At 56.4% G+C, this 19,794-nt stretch overlaps 1 protein-coding gene across 3 annotated transcripts in view; it reads right to left on the bottom strand.

The window, feature by feature from the left end:
- Positions 1-819: 819 nt before the first annotated feature.
- Positions 820-19,794, bottom strand: part of SPG7 (SPG7 matrix AAA peptidase subunit, paraplegin) — a 32,019-nt gene continuing 13,044 nt past the window's right edge. For 2 of the 3 annotated variants that reach the window (XM_037815668.1, XM_037815669.1), the window contains 12 exons: positions 19,432-19,534; positions 18,105-18,230; positions 17,480-17,642; positions 16,888-17,061; positions 10,268-10,392; positions 9,216-9,318; positions 8,327-8,437; positions 6,501-6,616; positions 5,748-5,904; positions 4,921-5,087; positions 4,745-4,822; positions 820-3,064 (listed from right to left, as the gene is read on the bottom strand). In XM_037815668.1, the coding sequence (XP_037671596.1) occupies positions 2,849-3,064; positions 4,745-4,822; positions 4,921-5,087; positions 5,748-5,904; positions 6,501-6,616; positions 8,327-8,437; positions 9,216-9,318; positions 10,268-10,392; positions 16,888-17,061; positions 17,480-17,642; positions 18,105-18,230; positions 19,432-19,534 (1,639 nt within the window). In that variant the 3' untranslated portion in view covers positions 820-2,848. Of the gene's footprint in view, positions 3,065-4,744; positions 4,823-4,920; positions 5,088-5,747; positions 5,905-6,500; positions 6,617-8,326; positions 8,438-9,172; positions 9,319-10,267; positions 10,393-16,887; positions 17,062-17,479; positions 17,643-18,104; positions 18,231-19,431; positions 19,535-19,794 lie in introns of those variants that run through there. The other variant, XR_005213786.1, reaches the window with a different exon arrangement.

The following is a 19,794-nucleotide window of genomic DNA, read 5'->3' as shown; positions in this document are numbered from 1 at the left end:
ACGCTTGCCTTAGATTAACAGATACCTTTTAATTTAAGCCACCAATACACTTAATTCCCACACCTTTCTCAGACCCCCTTCCATGCTCTTATAGACTGAGACACCTGAAACCGTGCCCCAGCACCTTTTTCCCCTCTTGGAAAGACCCACGGACTCACGCCACCCCATCTCCCCTAACCCGGGACCCCTGCACTCCAGCTGCTCTTCAGAAGCTGCTGTCCTGGTAGTTAAGGGTCTGACGCTGGAAACGCTGCTCAGAACTCAGTGGGCTGTGAAGTTGTAATCCGGGGATCTTGCCCAGTTGTGCACAATCAAGACCTCCATGGAACCCAATTTTTCCATGTCTGACTATTCCATACTTAATTTCCTTAAAATATGCAAAATAAGGAGGGCAAGAAATGTTCTGATAAGAAAGTATGCTGGAAACATGCTCAACTTTCCCACTGGGGGAATTAGACAAGTGAACAGTCATCAAGATGTCTTTCTAATACAAAGAGATGGCTGACTCCAGAATTTAAAAATCTTCAGCTACAGGGACAGTCCCACCAGTGGCGGATTCCACAGGCACCACTCTGCCCAAGGGCTCGTGAATACCCCAGAAGCAGGTCCTGACCAAGGAAGGGCCGACCAGAGAACCCCAGGTTGGAGGCTGAGCCCCTAAGACCCACCGCAGTAACCGGCCCATTCCACCCCTTCCCGCTGCTTCCTGAGAACACCTCCAGGGGCCTGGTGTGCTTCTGAAGAAATCCAACCTCTTCTTTTGGCTTCTGCAGCCTTTCACATGTACAGTCTCAGCTGTTTATGACTATTTTAAATTGGTATCACAACACAGTGATTTTATAGTGTTTTTTTTTTTTTTTAATGTCCCTAAACCACTTTGCAAAAATTAGCATCTTAAATGTTTACTAGGGAATACGGGATGGTGATTGAATTAGGACAAGCCATCATCCACTAACTCAAACAAGCACAGGAGATGGAGGGCCTGCTTCATCACAAGCTCACGGCCACACTCTATACACAAGTCAGATTTAGGCTAAGCCCAAGATTCCTGTAATCTGAGAGATGCTTCACATCAGTGAAAACCCACCTCAAGTACAGGTCAGAGAAGAGAATGAGTAGCAGTGTGGCTTTACAACTATGGGTTAGTTTTTTCTTTTAATGTTTTTTTAATGAGCTTCTGGAGCTCATTAGCTGTGCAAACTATATCCACTTAAAGAACATGTGTTTATGTCCATGAGGACACCTCAAACACGAGCTGGAGTGCAGGCAGCTTTCAGAAGAAGCCCTCCAGCCAGCACTGTTCACCAACAGGCCGCTGGGAGGACAGAGGCCAGGACTGTGCTCCGGGCTCCTGCCGTCCCAGCATTGGCCACACGGGCCTCCCAGGCAGTGCTTGCTGCTCCACAGAGACCAAGTGCAGCTACTGGAGAAGCCTCTGGGCCTGCACTAGCTCCCTAGAGGGGTGAGAGGATGAGCACAGCTCCCAGGCAGACACTCCTCAGAACCGTGTGCCCGGATGGGCTGTCAGGAGCCATCAGAGGCCCGGAAGCTGCCAAGGCCCCCATTTCCATCCAGGAGAGCAGAATCCAAGGGGACTCTCCCACCTGACGAGCCCCTCATACAGGGAGTGCCAGGAAACCCGGCTGCTCCTTCCTTAGCCAGAGGAGCCCCGTGTCTGTGGCTCACTGTGCCGAGGCCTTTCTCCTGACCCTCCTTTGGCAAACAGTTTTCCAAAGGAGAAACGAGCTGGACCTGTGTGATGGTTAAAGTACAGGGAGGACCGTGAGCCCTGCTGCCCAGCTGGGAGGGCACCGCATGGGCCCTCCAGCTCTGGGCTGACCTTTGCTGATGAATTCAGAGCCCACGTCCTCTCTGGCCCGCCAGTGCCTCCCTTCAGGAGCGTGGCTGCGCCTGCCCATGGAAAGCAGAGCCCCAAAAGAAAGCTCGCCGTCAGGAAACGCTGTGCTGAGCAGGCAGAAGCAGTAACAGCCACAGGCGTGAGCCCCAAAGGCCCTGACTGAGTAGCCCCTGCTCCTGCAGCCCCCGGACCGAGCACCCTTGGTTTGCCCAACAGTGATGGGCTGTCCTGGGCATCACCCCTGGGGGGTCGAGGACTCCTGGGCTTCCCAGAGATGCTGAACTACAGCTCCAGCTGCCGGCAGCCAGCATAGGATACTGGGACCCAGGACCCAAAGCCAGCGGCTCCCACTGGGCCAGAACTGGTCACGCAGTGCAGAGGAAGCTTCTCCATTCTGTGGAGTTTATTAGTCAAGTATGACAACATCACAACAGTTCTCAGGGCAGTGAAAACCAAGGGTTCCCCGTACAGCGTGCGTCCACTCCAGCAGCAGCAGGTGGCGACATTTCCACCCAGACGGCCTCGGTCCCGCTTTGCCAACTCCAGTGTCTCACTGCTGTGTGTGCACAGTGCAGGGTTCTTGGCAGCACAGGGGGAGCCGCAGGGCTGGGGGGCCAGCACCAGGCCTTGGGCACGAATAGGGGACTGCCCCAACCTCGCCACTGCCCTGCCGCCCACTGAGACGAGAATGTGTGTGAACTCCATGGCCGTGAGGACCGGCCAGGCTGCACTTGTAACGCACATTATACTTCTTCCCCATGGACGAAACGAGATAGAGATGCAAAACTAAATCATTCATCTCTGCAAAGAAGTTGATCGGTAGTGGATGGGGAAATCAGTAACAACATCTCAGAAAGCCGTCAGCAGAGCCCAGCAAGGGCTGTCAAGGGAGGCACAGACCTCGGCAGACAGACCCCCAGGTGAACAGCGGAGCCGACTCCTGGCTGTGGAGGGGCACTGACCCCCGCTGCACCTTCGAGGCAGCCCACACTATTTGGGCCAGGACGGCTCTTCCTTGTCCGGCTCTCCCCCACGCAGAGGGGGCTGTGGAGGGGCCTCTTCATCCCCGGTGTCCTGCTTCTCCCTCTCGATGTCGACCCACGTTTGGGGCGAGATCATCTTCTTGGGTCCGTGAGGTGGTGGGCCGATGAGGGCCTCGATGTCCTCGTAGTTGATCACCTCCTTTTCCAGCAGAGCTCCCGCTAGCTAGAAGGAAAGACATGGCACATATGAACCAAGGGATAGAGCCCGGACAAGAACAAGGCTTTGAAGAGGGAGAGGCATCCCAGAAAGCAGCCTCCCTCGGCCCCTGTGGGCAGGACACCGTGGAAGAAGCTCAGAAAGGCGGCCCAGGCAAAGAATCGCTCCCTATCTCAGCTGTGATTTTCCGGTTGCCAGCCCTACTAGTCTCTCTACTTCCTTCTAAATCTCTGCTCATGGACTCCTTTTACGAACAGGCTGTGTGTCTGCACAGGGGAGGGGCCAACGTGCAGAACCTCCTTCTTGGGATTTGGGGAGCATGGGCACCACTGAGGAGAGCTGGGGGCACAGAGGTGTGTCAGGCGCAGTCTCGGAGAACATGGGCTCCACGACTGCTGTCGGCCACACTCTCTGCAGCAGACCAACCCTGCAAAGAAGGCTCCCAAACCACAGCAAAGGCAAAACTTGTTTGCATTTGCTCAACATAATACTTGTGCCCCAAACTAGGGTGATTTATTTGTGGATGTACTATAAGAAACGAATCCCTTTAAGGCTGCTAAAACGTCACCAAGTAGTGTGCAGCCAGCAACGAGTTACCTCAGCAAGCAGCAGACACTGCTCACATGCCAAGAAGGCAGAGAGGAAGAGGTGCAGGTGGGGTACAGGGGAATGGAGGTGGGGTGAAGGGGGGGGAATGGAGGTGGGGTGGAGGGGAGGGGGATACAAGTGGGGTGCAGGTGCGGCAGAGGAGGGTGCAGGGTGAGTGTGACTGCCCGAGCATGCGAGAGCAGCGCCAGGTCACACAATGAGGAAGTTCTAGCTCGGCAGGGGTGGGCAGGGCCCACGGCCGGGCTCACAGTCCCCCAGGAAGCTACCACTGCTGGTCTGGGGACCTCCGGGAAGACAGGCCTGGCAGAGCCTCCACCTCACTTTAAGAAAATGAGAGGGAGCTGAAAATACGACCCGTCTGTCCCTCTGGGCATCCACATGTGGTGAGAGGACCGCAGGGCTCTGCCATATCCTGGACGGCTCCATCAGACACGAGACCCAGTCCCTGCACCTCTGGGCCACCGAAACCCATTGACGGAGGAGCCACGGGCAAACTGAGATCGGGGGCGCTCCACGGAACACCCGACCAGCACTCCTTAGCTCAGTCAAGTCGGGACTGAGTGCCACGTGGGGCCTCACAGCCCCAGGGACAGAAAGACAGAGGAAATCTAGATAAAGCCTGGACCTCAGTTATGGCTGGGTGGGAGTGTAAGGGAGCAGTAAACTGTTTGCAACTTTCCTGTAAACCTAAAGCTATTCAAAAACAACAACTTTTTAAAAGACAAACAGAACTCTAGGGAAAAGCAGTTTAAGGGTTGGAAACAGATGAAGCACAACCGAGCACATGCTGGAAATCACTGAGCTGGGTAAGGGGTACGTGTCATTCGCTCAGCTTTTAGGCAACACACGACACTTTCATGGTAAAAAGCTAAAAACAAGAAAGGAAATGGGCGAGTCCTGGGGGAGGGGGCCAGCCAGGCCCCCTGTGCACACTGCGGCATCTGGGGGCCCCCGGGGGGAGTGCATTTGTGGCACCGCAGGCTGAGCCTCCACACGGAGGGGACAACTGGCCTCCCCGCTCTGGTTTCTGGAGGGACAGGCCGGGGGCTGGAGGATGGAAGGTGCTGGAAGGCTCACCGCCTGCAGCTTGTCCAGGTTGTCCTGCAGTACCCTCTCAGTGTGCCTGTAGGCTCTGGCCACCAGCAGCTGGGCTTCCTGCGAGTCAGAGGAGGGCAGGCTGGGATTCAGGCCCGCGCCCCCCGAGGGCCGATGGGGCCTGGGCAGTGCGGGGTGGCGGGCGGCCGGGCACTCACGTGGTCCATCAGCTGCTGCAGACCCTGGCTGAAGGGGCGCCGCCCGACTCCTGCTGGGCTCTCCTGGGCTTCGGGGAAGGAGATGGGGCCAATGCTGGGTGCCATCCCGAACTGCTTCACCATGGAGTAGGCGACCCGGGTGGCTCTCCTCAGGTCGTCCTGCGCCCCTGGGGCGAGGGGCCAGAAGGGAGGGCTTGTGCCAAGGCTGGCAGCAGCGTCACCAACAACCCAGAGGGGGACAGCCCCAGTGCTCACCAAGCAAGGAAGGATGAACAAAAGCAGTGTGTACATGCAAGGAAATATAATACAGCTGTTAAAGAGGAGCGGAGTTCTGACCCACACTACATGGATGGGCCCTGAAAACACCACGCTGGGAAGCCAGAAACAAAACGACAGATGTTGTCTGATTCCTTTATGTGAAATGTCCAGAACAGGAAATTCATAGATGCAGAAAGCAAACTTTCTGCCAGGGGCTAGGGGCATGGGGGATGCCGGATGGGGACAGAGCTTCTGCTTGGTGTAACGAGAACATTTTGGCAATGGTAATGGTATCACATTGTAAAAATAATTAAAGCCACCGAATTGTATACTTAAAGAGTTAAAAAGGCAATTTTTATGTTATATACGTGTCAGCGCAAGAAAAAAAATGAACTAACAAGGAAATCTATAGAAAGTTTTTTTAAAAAGTGAGCAAAACTGAAGCTACATTTCAATCTCACGAGTCCAACTCCTCACTGTGATTCCCCCCATGGGCCTCAGACCCTGCGTGTGCACCCCGCGAGGCCCAGACTCAAGAGCTGGTGCCGGATGGCCTCGGTGTGGCTCACCAGAGGTGACCTTGTTGAAGGAGAGGGCCTCGGAGGCACGGCCGCCCAGGGCCATGCACATCCGCTCGAACAGCTGCTCCTGGGTAAAGAGATGCTGGTCCCTGGGGAGCATCTGGGCGAAGCCCAGGGCAGCATTTGTCCGCGGTGCTATGGAGACCTGCGGGACACCAGGATGGCCGGGTAAGCAGGCAGAGAAGCAGGGCAGACATTATCCAACACAATCCAACTAGTTCCCAGCCCTTTTTAAATTACAGAAACTAAGCACCAACTGCAACTTGCTAGTGTTCTCATTTTTGAAACACAAAATGAAGACACAGCAGATGTGAGGAAGCTGCTGCAGAGCCGCTGGCTTCCCAGCCTCAGCCTTCCACAAAGCGCCCAAAGGCTCCCAGGGGCCCGTCCTGGGCCGGTGAGTGTGCAGTCTGACCGCCACATGGTGGGGGCCATTGGACACAGACACAATTTTTTTAATTCGCAAATGTCTACCAGAGTAATATTTCTAAAAACATATACTAAACTTGCTTCTAATCGATCTTCATTAAATGAGCACAGAGATGATAATGAACTTGGCAATTCCTGATTCAAAGACTGACGACGAGGCGAGCACAGGGAGGCCCGAGGTCGCCAGGCAGCCCCCCCCCCCCCCCGGTGTCTCCGTCTGTTCCCAGGCAGCGGTCCCCTTCCACGCGGCCCCTCTGCGGAGCTGCCTCCCTTGTGAAGCACACGCAGCTGCGAGTGCCCCATGCGACTCACCTTCATCACAGCCTCCGTGTGCTCCAGCAACCAGCCCACCAAGGCGTGGCCTGACTCGTGGAACGCAACAACTCTCTGCTCATCCTTCGAGAGGATCTTGCTCTTTTTGGCAGTCCCTACAAGAGCACCAGGAACCGGGGTTCAGGCGCCAGCCCGAGGCACTGCAGGCACCTGGCGCCATCGCTGCCGGGCCTCACCAGCAAGGCTGTCCTGGTGTCTGCCGCCCACACTCTCCCCACCGCCACTCCAACTCGAGAGGAAACCCAGGGAGGAGAGGTGTCGGAGGAGGTGCTTTTCTACCTCCAGAGATGTCGAAGGAGTCAGAACGGCTCCTGCAACCTTTCAGGGCACCTACCCCAACCCCCCACCTGCTCTGGAGCCTGTGCCGCCACCGCCCTGTCTGCCGGGGGACGGAGCGGGAGGGACAGGCCGGGCTCAAGAGGGAAGACGGCGCCCACTTCGGATTCTGTCTCTGGTGCAGTGATGTGGGGGTTCCTCCTGAGTCCTGAGTTTATCATTCATGTTTCCTTCGGGGACAGCAGCAGCAGCTCAGGCAGCCTCTTATCTGCGAGGTTTCACTGTCCGAAATTTCTCAACCAGTAACCATTTTATGCCACTTGGATAAGCTCCAGGCTCAGTGTATTTGGCACATCGTGCTACCAGAGTTGCCTACTTCCCATAAGGTTTCAGATTCTTTCTAAGACACACCGGCTGGGGCAGGCGAATCACTTCAACCAGCTGATCATCGGACTCACACGGTGTGCTTTCCTTTAACACAAGCAGTCCCAGCTCAGGCTGTCCAGGACAAAGAGGACAGAAAGTGCCTCCCAGGCCCTTCCAGGGCCCACAGGCAAGACGGTGAGCCACTGGCACCCTCTTTGTGGGTACAGTATTGCCCATCTTTCCTTCTGTGAGTATGACTGCATGCTTATCAATTTCCACATAGAACGGCTTCTGCAAGAACACATTTCTAGTAAGAAGCAGGGTAGCTTCTCTGAGCACTTCCTCCCCTCTCTGCCACTGAGGAGGGAGCAGGGTATGCCAGGCCTCCAAGCCGCCCCTCCATCGGCTCCTCCCGCAGGTCCTGGCTTCCTGCCCAAGGTGCAGCCAAGCTCACAGGGGTGTTCTCAGATATGAACTCAAACTGAAGGTGACGAGACACACCTCCTCTGGGGGCGTTCAGCGCTTGCTCGTGGCTTCCAGCTTCTCACACCAGCTGTGTGGACAGCCAGGCTCTTTTTTTGGTTTTGACTCTAAACTCCATCCTATGAGAAGAGCACACTGACCCTGCCTGGCGCAGCAATGGCAGAGCACGGCCGGCACTCCTGGGCCCACCCTCTGTGACTGAGCAGAGCCCTGGCCTCGGTCAGCAGAGCGGGCGCGAGAGCAGCAGGAGAGCAGGGCCCACTTACTCCTGCGCGGCCAGGCAGCACAGGTCAGAGCAACGTGCAGCCGGCTCGGTGTCCTGCCTGCGGCCCAAGGTGACCCCTCCCGTCTCCCCTCCCTGCAGGCACCAAGGGTTCCCTGACCGGAACGTAGTCACCTGCTCTGCTGGCTGGTGGGCTGTTTCTCTGGCTTCACAGGGGATTTTTCTATTTCTATTTGAAGAGTGTGTCCACTATTAGGTAAATTTGTGGTGTTTTAAACAAAATACAAGTAGGCCGTGATGTAAAGACGTGATGTATAGCACTTACTCCTGCTCAGTCTTGTGATGGCCGAGCCTGAGCTGGGCTGCCCTCCCAGCGCTGAGTAGCCCATGGGGCGACAGCCTCCCTCTGGACACCCAGAGACCTGGAGGCCAAAACAGGAGGACAGGCCCCTCCTACCTGCAAGGACGCGCTCCACAGCATACTCAAAGTCCAGCGTGTGCACAGACTTGTGTCCCTCCCGCGCAGCGTGGAGTGCGGCCTCGTTACAGATGTTTGCAATGTCTGCACCTGGCGACACACAGTGGGCGGGTGGGCCCCGGCGGCCCGGACCACAGGCGGCAGGAGGGACAGGGACAGGCTGCAGGCCGGGGCTCCCCACGGGGAGGAGGGCAGGACAGTGGATGACAGGACAGCGGGGTGGCGTTGGGGAGGGGCTGCTTCCGTGCTATGGGATCTGAGCCTCTCTACAGTAGGAACAAGCCCAAAGAACTGCCTCTAGCTCAGGGCCATCTTGTGGATTTCCCACCTAATATTTCAAACAGGCATCGATGGCTAAGAAATTTAAGGCTCTCCAGCACCCACAAGATTCTAGTTAAGAGCTTTAGCTAAAAAAGTAATAACCAAAAGGGAAGAAATTACATAGTAATAAAGGGATTTTTTTATTTAACTTTTAAAATGAGAGCCATATAGGACAGAAAGTTATTTGTGCTTCTTGTTTCTACCAAATGAGAACAAAGACCCTGAGGGATCCCCGAGGAGCCCCCGGGGTGGCCCCACAGCCTGGACACCAGGGCTCTGAGGCGGAGGGGCTCAGCCTGAAGGTAGGACCCCGAGGCCTGTCTGAGGCCTCAGACACAGAGCTTGCCCTCTGGGACCTCGGCCACCCCTGGGCTCCTGAGTCTGGAGACACAGCCACTCTGCGGCTTCCCACCAGCCACTCCGATGCCCCCGGCCTGCACTCTGAGCACCCAGGCTTGCGAGGACAGTGGGACCCCGACAGGGGTAGGAAAGGCTCTCACTAACGTGGGCCGCAGGTGGAGAACACGCTGGAAACAGCTCCTCATACCACTGAATCCGGGCGTCAGCTCTGCCAGACGCTGAGAGTAAAAGCTGCTTGCTTGCGTCAGCTTCAGACTCTTCAGGTGCTGCTCAAAGATCTCCCTCCGCTCCTGCCACAGCAGGGAAAGGAAAGGACAAGGCAAGCTAGGGTCGTCCCGGCAACAGTCGAGGCAGGAGGCGGGAGGCACTTCTCCACCACCACCCACTGTGGGCGAGACGAGGGGCCCAGAGAAAGCGGCCTGGCGTTCAGACCACAGCCTCTCAACTCCAGTGAGCCAGAGGCAGCGCCTCTAAGAGCAACGAAACAGAAGAGAATAAAGAACAGAGGAGAGGATGCCACAGCTGCGGCAGGGATGCACACTGAGACGTGTGCTCTGCCCTGGCCAGGGCGGAGGTGAGGCAGTCGAGGGGGCTCCCGCCTGCCGCCCCTCACCAGCCCACCCAGCAGCAGCCAGGGGAGGTAGGACCTGATGCAGCACAGCCCTGCCCCCCACCCCAGACCCTCCTCACACGGGGTCATTCTCCCAGCCCACTGGGCTCCCGCTCCTCAGAGGCTGCCTCAAGGGCTGCTCAACAGGACGGGGAACCCCCAAGAGGCCCACGGAGGCTGTGGGGATCCCCCTCCCTTGCTCCAGGGCAGCTGCACGGTGTGGCTTCCACAGCACAGTGCCGGACACTGAAGCTCTCAGGATGGAAAGCTGAGGCCTCTGCAGGCCCAGGTGGAAGGAGCAGCTGTGGGCAGTGAGCGGAACTCCCTTTTCCTCCTGGACTTTGTTTCATATGATTTGCTCCAAAACTCAACCCACAGTACATCCAATCCCAGGTAAGTGAGGATAAAGAGAAAACAACAGCAATAAACAAAAACCACTGTGAACCCAGAGGCAGGCAGTGAGCAGGGTGCAGTGTGTCCTCAGGCAGCAGGCACTGGGGCCCGTCGCGCTCAGGCCACAGGGGCCGCCAGCTGCTGCATGTTTCCCACCAACACTGGTGCCCAAGTACAAGAGGGAGCCTCCCATGCACCCTGGCACCTCCGTCACCGCCAGTCCTGACCCAACTGACCTGCAGGGTGGGGAGGTCGATAAAGACGTGCCGGTCCAGCCTGCCTGGCCGCATCAGAGCCCTGTCCAGGATGTCTGCTCGATTGGTGGACGCCAGGACAATGACGTGGTCGGTGGTGCCCATCCCTGGGGACAAAGAGCAGGTGCAGCAGTCTGAGAGAGAGGCCTCCCCGGGTCCCCCTCGCAGAGGCCCAAGGAAGATGGGGGCATGCGAGCACAGGCCCCTGCCTCGCCCTGCCAGGCAGGGTGGTGGTTCTGCCGCCCAGGGCCATGGACACTGCTTCCCACGTCCCACTGCTTCTCCTTGGGCCAAAGGGATGTTACTGCAACCCTCAGCCGCCTGCAGCCTCAGCTTTATTTACTAGTTCTGTGCTGTAGAACACAATTTCTCTCCTGAGAATTTTAAAGCAAGATCAGAAATCGCCACTGAGGATGTTGATGCACGTGTGAACCTTGACTGGGTCTGATTTGACTAAAGCAACTGTCAAAAGGTGTTTACACAGAAATCAGGGAGCCTGCACCTGAAAGGACATTAGATGCTATGAAGAACTTATCTTTAATTTAAGTATTACAGGGTATCCTGGTATTTCTCTAAATGTAAAAAGGTACATTCAAAGCACATACAAAAAAACTTGAATCTCCTTTAAAATACTCCACTGGGGAGCAGGGAGAGCGTGTGGGGCATGAGTGGGGTCAGACAGGCCAATTATCGATTGCAGTTACAGCCTGGTGTGGGGGCTCAAGTACAATTCTCCCTATCTGTACGTTTAAAAACTTCTACAATAAAGTTAAAAAGAAAAAGGAAGATGACGTGCTCTAGCTTTTGTTAACTGAAGAGATTACGAACAAGCTGATGCTGACAGAAATTTAATGACCCATTATTCTTTCAACAAAAGTAAAATTTAAAAGAAATACTAGTGCATTCCACGCTCAGTGTGTCACACATGGAACTCCAGCACAGACCGCTTAACCCCACTCCATGTCCTCGGTGCTGCCGAGGCTGGAAGCTGGGGGGGGGGGGGGGGGGCGGGGGCAGGGGGGTGACAGCTCCGTGGGGCACAGGGCCGAGGGTCCCACCCGGCCACCAGCGGCTGATGGCCGAGTCACACTCCACTCCCACACGTCACCCAATGTCTCCAGGGCACTTCTTGGAGATGAGACACCGTCTTCTCTTGGTTCTGTGCTATAGAACACAGTAATCCAGAGCACGGGACCATGGGCTTCAAGACTGGAGAGTACAGGAAACGATTGGCTTTGCTCATGCAAAGACAAGGTCCTTTGACCTCACATTTGAAATGAACCCAGGAAGAGACGCCAGCCTGGGGAGCTGCACTGCCTGCACAGCCCTGGACGCACATATGTGGGTGGACAGAGGCCTGGCAGCCCCCCAGGTGGGTCCGCAGAGGCAGTACAGACGTGAGGAGTACACAGGGAGAACGCAAAGGAGCTCCAAGCAGAAAGGGGCAGAGCAACCTGACCACAAAAAACATAACCTTCCCAAGCTCTGGCTCTCTAACAAACACTACCTGTCCTTCGCAACTCGATGGCCTGTTGAATTTTTGAAAACCCCCTTGGATCCAGCCCTCACATAGAGAGGCACAGACTGGGGCTGGATTCCTTCCTGTTATCTATAGAACTTAGGTATTTTGAAATATTTATAGATAAACCACGAGCTGCAAAAACAGCACAGTGAAGTCCCCCTCTACCAGTTTCCCCCCAGACCCGTTGGATTTACCTATGGCACAAAAGCCAACCAGGAAATCAACAGCCTTACTCAGAGGTCACCAGTTTCACACGCACTCACTGGGTGTGCCTGTGTGTGGCTCTCTGCCGTCTTCTCATGCGTAAATCTGTGGAGCCACCACCGCCATCAAGATTCAGAAGTCTCCCCACCACCAAGCTCCCCTTCAGCGCTGCCCCTTTACAGTCCCCCTCCCTCCCCCTTCCCAAACCCTGGCAGCCACGACGCTGTCGTCCACGTCTGGGATTCCACAACTGTGAGTGGCTTTACATCCAGCAACGTGCTGCGACAGCCATCCAGGTTGCTCACCTGGGACAGTCAGTGCCCCTTCAGAGCCAAGGAGCACCCTGGAGTCTGCTGTTCACCTGGTGAAAGGCTTTCTGGTTGTTTCCATTCTGGCCATTACAGTTTGCGCTGTGGTGAAATTAACCCTCCCTGGCCCTTCCTCTTGGGACCGGAGCCCTCGACCCTCTAAGCAAGAGGACAGAGCGGGAGAATGGCAGCCGCCCCGCCTGGGCCACACAGCAGGCACCAGAGACGTTCTTTGAACATTTCCTCTTCTGGACGCAGCAGCCTGGACGAACCGAGAAGTCTGCTCGGCCGATGTGCTTGTCACCCGTGACCCACAGCCCACAGACACAGGACACCGTTTTCCACATCTGCAGCCCCACGCAGATGCCCCAGACATGTGACGTCCACTCTCCCAGCTCCCTGCCCCAAGCCGATGTGGAACATCCGCTGTCCCCGGCCCACGGCCTCTGAGGGCATCCAGCTCACCCCAGGGTCACTCTGACCAACACCTTCCAAACACGCCCTTAGCGTGCAGCCAACGGAAGGTGCTGCCTTTGCCTGAAGCAGAGGTGGAGGGTGTTGCCTATCTCCTCCGCCCTGTGTTGGGGGCACCAGGAGAGCCCCAGCTCAGCCACCCAGACATGTCCCCGCCCTCGAGCACTAGAACCCCGTGGGCTTGCTGGCTCTGGCTGGGCCCTCCCGGGGCCTCTGCGGTGCAGGTCTGGAGGGGCTGGTGCTGCTGGTCCAGGGGGCAGCTCTGCAGCCGCTGCTCTGGGCCACATGTCCAACTGCAGAGGACGGCTGGCCCGGTACAGCCTGGGCAGCACTGTAGCTCCCGCTCCCCTCTGGGGACTAGAATATTCCACCTGAGCAGACAAGTCACCAGGCGCCCTGCTCCACAGGTTGAGGCAGGCTTTGAGGAGAGATGGAGAGATGAACACTTCCCATCCCGGCTCAGCCCCCCATGGCCAGTAGCCCTGGGGTGACACACTCTGCCTCCACCCCTGTGAAATGTCCAGACCCCCCCCCACTCCATGGGGATCCTGTGGGAGGTCAATGTGGTGGGATGTAAGTGACAAGAAGGCCCCAAGACCCCTGCTGGCACCTGAAGCACCCCTGTGAGGACACCTCAGGTAGAAGGGACAGGCCGGGAGGGGCCGGGCCAGCCTGAGGCCACGCGGTGAAGGGTCGGGGCTCCCCTGCTCGCCCCGCCGGCTGCCAAGACACCACAGCCCCAGCAAACACATCTAAGACGGAATCTGTGGCTGACTCACAGCATGACACTTTCACACAGTTTACTTCATGCTGGGCGCAGAGGCTGTTCATGGGGCCAGTCTGCTAGTGAGCCAAGCAGATTCCAAGAGCTACTAAACTGCTGTCGGAATCTCCTAACTGTCCCTACATGGGATCAAAGCACACAGTCCTCCCACAGCTATTTTCCTAACACAGAGGCCTGAGCTGAGGATCCCGCGGTAGGAAGGTGCAGATGAACAGTCTGGAGGAGGCCTTTGGAGCGATGCAGCGAGGCCCCCGCCCCTCTCGCCTGGCGGCTGACTCTGCTGCAGCCCAGGCCTCCCCGGCAGGCTGGGATTTCCGTTTTCCGTGATGACTTTTTCCCACGACCAGCGCAGCGTGTGGAGAGCTGAGACACAGGCCCGGCTTTCTCTCTGTCCTCTAAAGGTCAGTGCGCAGAAGCCTCCCTTCCCAGGGGGAGCCACAAAGACTCCCTCAGACACATCCAAAGGGCTGAGAAGCACAACTGTTTTTGCACAAAGAGCCTTGTTTCGGTGCTGGCCCAGCTCAACCAGGCCCCTTCAGTGGACAGACTCCGGCTGCTGCTGTGGGGGGCAGGAGCACACTCAGCGGAAGCAGCGGCTTGAGGAACGCGCATCTGATAAACACTGCCTGGCAGGCTTGGGGGCGCCCACAAAGGCAGCCTATGTCCGGGCGGCTAAAAGCATTCTCCGCAGAGAGACGTGACTGCTCCCACACGATGCTGTGGGTTCTGCTCAGAGGAGTCACGCAGGAATGTCCTGTTTGCGTTTCCTCTGTGGTAACCTGGACTGGCCTCCAGCTGACACAGGGGTGGGCTCGGAGTCCAACCTACTTTGTAAGCCAGAGCCCCAAGCTTGGAGAATTGACCGATGCGCAGTCCCAAGTAGGGCCCTGCCCCCCACTCAGGCCCTCCACAGCCCCGTGCACAGGGGAGCACCGCGGGTCCACAGTGGACCACGCCATCTGGCAGGACACGCACCTCAACCATGCCTCGGGGTCTGGGACGCCAACCAGACCGCTGAGGGCTTTCAAAAGACAGCTGACCCATGACACAGGGACAGGGTTTCTGTGTGGGATACTGACAGTGTTCTGGAAACAGCAGTGATGGCTGCACAGCACTGTCATACCAATGCCACAAATTGTAAACCTTAAAATGGTTAAAATAGTAAATTTTCTGTTACATACAGTGTACCACAATAAAAAAATGTTAAAAAAAAAACCCGACCCGCCCACTCTGTCCACCTGACCTCACGGGGCGCTTCACACTGTGAAAGAGGCAACGCGAGGCTCCCGTCCCCACCGCGCTTCTGCCTCTCCCGTCCCCGGCTGGCCAGGGCAGGCGGCCACAGCACCGCCCAGCTGCGTAACGGGTCCTCCTGGCACAGCCACCAGCTTTCCCTGCCTCTCCGAGATCACAAGACCCTCCGTGGCCAGAACCCCCGTGTCGTCCAGATTTCTTCAGCATTCCCAAACTACCCGGAAGCCATGCTGCAGGCCGCACACCACTACGGAAACGACGGGAAGGCACACGAAAGAGAAGGGCTACAACACGGCTTCTCAGAAACTGAAGGGCTCCAGAGGCACCTTTCCTTCACCACTCGCTTGGCAACGGAAGGGGCAGAGGCAGCAGGAGGCCCCGAGTGGGGAGAGCCCCCCAGTACTCTCCCAGCAGGGGCAGGGGCACAGCTGGCATGCTCAATGGGCCCTGGGCCCACACAGTGCTCTGGGAGGGGTTCCAGCAGACCCCAAACCTGAGGTTGTGTCTCTGGGTGGTTTAAGCTGAGAATCGCGAGGTCGGCCCACGCAGAATCTCCGCAGACTTCAGTCCCTGGAACTCACTCCCTACAGATGCCTGCCTGGTATGTAGAAGGTGACGTAAGGCCTTGATTCCTTATGCCAGTCCCAACAGTCCCTAAACACGGGTGTTGTGGGCGTTTTGGGGAACTGGCTGCAGGAAGCCCACAGGGCAGCTTCCGACACAAACCATCCTTCTTACGCCATCCTCACAATGCAGCGTTCTTTTCAGAGTTGCCAGACACCACATCCTGATTCTGAACCTGAGAGATTTTAGAGCTTACAAAGTGCTTCTACACGTACCACCCCATCAGCCCCTCACAATTCAGAGGCAGGCTCGAGCCAACTGCCAGAGGAGCACGTGCACAGTGCAGGGCCTCACCCAAGGCACTGGGCAGACAGACCTGTCACGCCACACCCAGAGCCACAGCACAACTTCACCGTGACGGCGCCCACTCTCAAAGTGAGGTGCTCTCCAACATGACCAGCCCACAAGAGTCGTCGCCATGACAGACAGAGGAAGACTAAGATGCTCCCAGGCTGCAGGGATCCTGGAAGAGAGGGGGCCATCAGGACCCCTGGGGACAAGGGGAGAGGCCTGTGCTCAGCAATGGGCGTTGTGTTAGGGGAAGTGGGGATGGAGGACGTAAAGGGGTTCTTAGACTGTTGTGCAAGGTTTTTGTAAGTCTGCGATTATGTTAAAAGGAGAGGGTCACTTGTTGAATCTGGTGACACATCCAGATATCATACTATTATCCCTACCTTCGTATAAGTTTAATAATTTCCATAATAAAACATGTTTTTTACAGACTGAGAAAAAAAAAGGTGTTAAAAACATTTGGTCCTTAACCATGTATAATCAAAACTCTGATGTATCTAGGCTAGCTAACAGGTACACTGGGCCGAACAGCAAGCAACATTTAAATGGAAACAAAATATACAAATATGTTAATTAACACCTCTCTTAGAACCAAAAGAAGGTGTCTTCCTAATCTACAGAGACACCTCTAACTAGAATTCTGGTTAAAGAAATATAAAGTTAAAAAAACACCTTGCAAAAATAGTTCCAAAGAAAAATAATTCCATGTCACCTGTACTGGGTCACCTCCACTAAATGAAGAAGGGAATTCGGCGGGAGGCAGCGTCTCCCCACACCTGGCCACCTCCCACTGGGGTCACATTTCTAGCACACGGCGTAGTGGCACGTCGTTAAAGAACGAGCTCTGTGTTTTAAACGTTGCCTCGCCTCTCTCTATTGCAGGCTGCCTTGAGAGGCAGGAGGTGCCCCACGTTCCACCCTGGCAAGGGCTGGGAGCAGCTCTTCATGCCCTGGGGTGGGGTGAGCAGCACACACCAGGGACGGGAGGAAAAGAGAAAAATAAAACCATGTTTCATGGACATTAGTTTACAACTACTGGAGCAAGAAGCATAAACAGCTTAACCTTAAACATAAACACGGAAAACTACTGTTCCAAAAGAGCCCAGGAAGCCGCCCCCAGCCCGGCCCTGCCGGCACTCACCGTCCATCTCCACCAGGAGCTGGTTCAGTGTCTGCTCCTCCTCAGTGCTGGAGAAGCCGGACATGGCGGAGGAGCGCTGCTTGCCCACGGCATCGATCTCGTCGATGTACACAATGCAGGGGGCGCGGCTGCGGGCCTCCTTGAAGAGGCTGCGGACACGGGCAGCGCCAAGGCCTGGGGGGCAGAGAGGGTCAGGACGCTGCGGGGATACGAGGCTGCTCTCAACGTACATCAGACTCCTGTGCCAGAGGCCAGGCAAACTCCCAGTGAGGTTGGCAGCGACATCGAAACAAGCCCCTCGCCCGATGGAACCAGTGGAGGGCACCCCGGGGCAGCCCTTTCGGCGACCTGTGAGGCCAGGCGTCCACCAGCCACCCTGGTCCCTCAGGCCAGTGGCTTCAGGGACAGTCACCACCCCATTCCCTCCACTTGGTGTGGATTCCACGTTCTCCCTCCAACCAGTCATGCACCTTGAGGAGGGAGGTGTGAAAGGAGAGCCACCCTGGTCAGGTGGAAGGATAGACAGGAAGGACAGACAGGGGGCCAGGTGGGCAGTCCAGCCCGCCCTGCCCCACCCCCGCCCCCGGCCTACCTCCAATGACCTCCACAAACTCCGGGCCGGCCATTGCCAGGAAGGGCACCTGGGCCTCCGTGGCCACCGCTTTGGCCAGCAGGGTCTTCCCACAGCCGGGGGGCCCGAGCAGCAGGGCGCCCTTCGGGACCCTGGCACCAAGCTGCAGGAAACGCTCCGGGCTCTGGAAGGGCAGCAGACGCAAACGCGACCCTGAGCACGTGGAGTTGGGGGGCACGTGCACGCGATGGCTGACACGAAGGCCAGAGCGCACGTTTTCATGAAGTGGCTATGGCTCGGGTGACTGGAAGGAGCCCGGAGCCACACCTGTGACTGGTGCCAGGACCCTCTGACAGCCGACGGCAGATTGGTGGCTGCTGGAGCCCTCCTGCTCTGTTACACCTGTGCACTGAGCGGGAGCACAGGTTTCACAGGCCGGCCGGCAGGTGCGCCAAGCCCTCAGGGTCTCCGCAGTGAGGACAGAGGGCATCAGCTTTTCTGACGGGGGAGATCAGTGCTCGGCACCTGGCATCTCATCACTGAAAGCCCCCTGGTCCCCGAAGCTGGAACCACACAGGGCCGAGACCCCAGGCCCACCCCTGAGGGCCGGATGCTGGCCTCCCTGTGCTCAGCACATGGTTCGCACCTTCAGATAATCCACAAACTCTTTGACTTCTAATTTGGCTTCGTGCATTCCTGCTACATCTTTGAAGCTGACTCCTTTCCCCATCTTCCCATCCACGATGGTGAAACGAGCCATTTTAAGCTGATTCTGTGCAGAAAAGGAGAAAGGAAGGCAGCTGGGTGATCCCAGTAAAGGGGAAAACCTCAGAACCTCACCACCTGGGACCTGGGTGTCCACTCAGAAGCTGACAGCCCTCCCACACTCGCGTGCCTTAGGGCTGAGCCCTGGGCCCTCCCAGCCCAGAAGCACCAACCAGGCTCTCACTGGTCACGGGAGGTGGACAGGGGTCAGCGGTCTCTTTTCAGACACACAGGGAAAATGTTTTCTTTACATGATTAATCAGTAAGTTGTCTAGCAATCTGCCTTAAAAATAATGCAAATTTTCCACAGAATGCATTATACGATGATTTGATTCTTAAATCTAAGTGCATGTATAATTTTGATTATAATGAAGATGATTTTAAAAAATACAAAGAAAATACCCAGAAACCAGGCAATGTAACAATGTCTTCTGCATAAACAATATTTTTTCTCTATCATCCCCCCACTATTGATTGCTCTTCTGATTATAAAAGTAACACGAATGGTCCTCAGGACTGGGAGTCTAGCTGCAAGTCTTCACTGGCAAATTTCTGGAGCACAATCTGGCAAGAAAGATAATGCTCCTAGAAAGATGTGTCCTCTTTAATGGGAACGATATTCTGGAGACAGACCTCCCAAATACTCAGATGCACTCAAAAGATACATGTGCATGGAATTCATCACTGTGTTATTTAAAATACAACAAAATATAAACAGCCAAAAATATTCAAAAATTACAGACATTGTCAATTAAAACACAGTGTACCCCCCACAACGAAGTGCCACGTGGCCCCTGCCGCACCGTCCCGAGGGAAGGGTGGCAGGTGCTGCCCTCGGCTGGAGACTGGCCTGGACGCCATCACCCCACATGCTCGGCTGACCCGGAGCCAGGCAGCCACCCACCCTCGGGACCGCCAGGACACCGGACAGTGAAGTGCCACCACGGGGCGGGGGCGCTTCCTGGACATATGAGGTTGTCTTGTGAAGGCAGCTGTGAGACCTGATAGTGAGAACTGCAGGATGAGCTGCCTCTCAACTCCCTCAGCTCAGGCCCCGGCGGCGGGGAGGGAGGCAGGCGCCACCTCAAGGCCGTTTCCGCCCACCCGCAGGTGAGTGCTCACCTCTACCTGCTCCCCGGCTTCAGGGCAGGCAAGCACAGACAAATCCTGACCCTCCAGTTTGGCAAGATGCAATTTGTATGACTTACAAAAGCACTGAATCCACCTTCCCTTCCCGTCATTCCAGTCAGGCGGAAGACGTACCACAGGATGGCCGCAGCCACCGCAGTCACTCCCACGGCATAAAGGGCACTACGGAGAGAGGGGGTTACAGCCTCGAGCTGGGCCGCGCGGGAAGGAGTCTGAGACCTCGGGCCCCGTTTAACAGTGCGAGGCTGAGGGCTCAGCCCAGTGGCAGTGGGAAGGAGCCCTTACCCAACTTCCATCCCATCCTAGTCCATAAAACCTTCCCAGATGTTCAGACAGAGCATGGAAATGCTAGATGCCCATCCTCATACCCACAGAGCATGCAGTCGGAGCAGCCCAAGGCCACACCCCAAACCCCAGACCTC

Source organism: Choloepus didactylus, chromosome 22 (genome assembly GCF_015220235.1).
Source record: "Choloepus didactylus isolate mChoDid1 chromosome 22, mChoDid1.pri, whole genome shotgun sequence".
Classification (NCBI taxonomy): Eukaryota; Metazoa; Chordata; class Mammalia; order Pilosa; family Megalonychidae; genus Choloepus; species Choloepus didactylus.
Note: the sequence above shows the minus strand (reverse complement) of the source record. Positions and strands in the feature narration are given on the sequence as shown.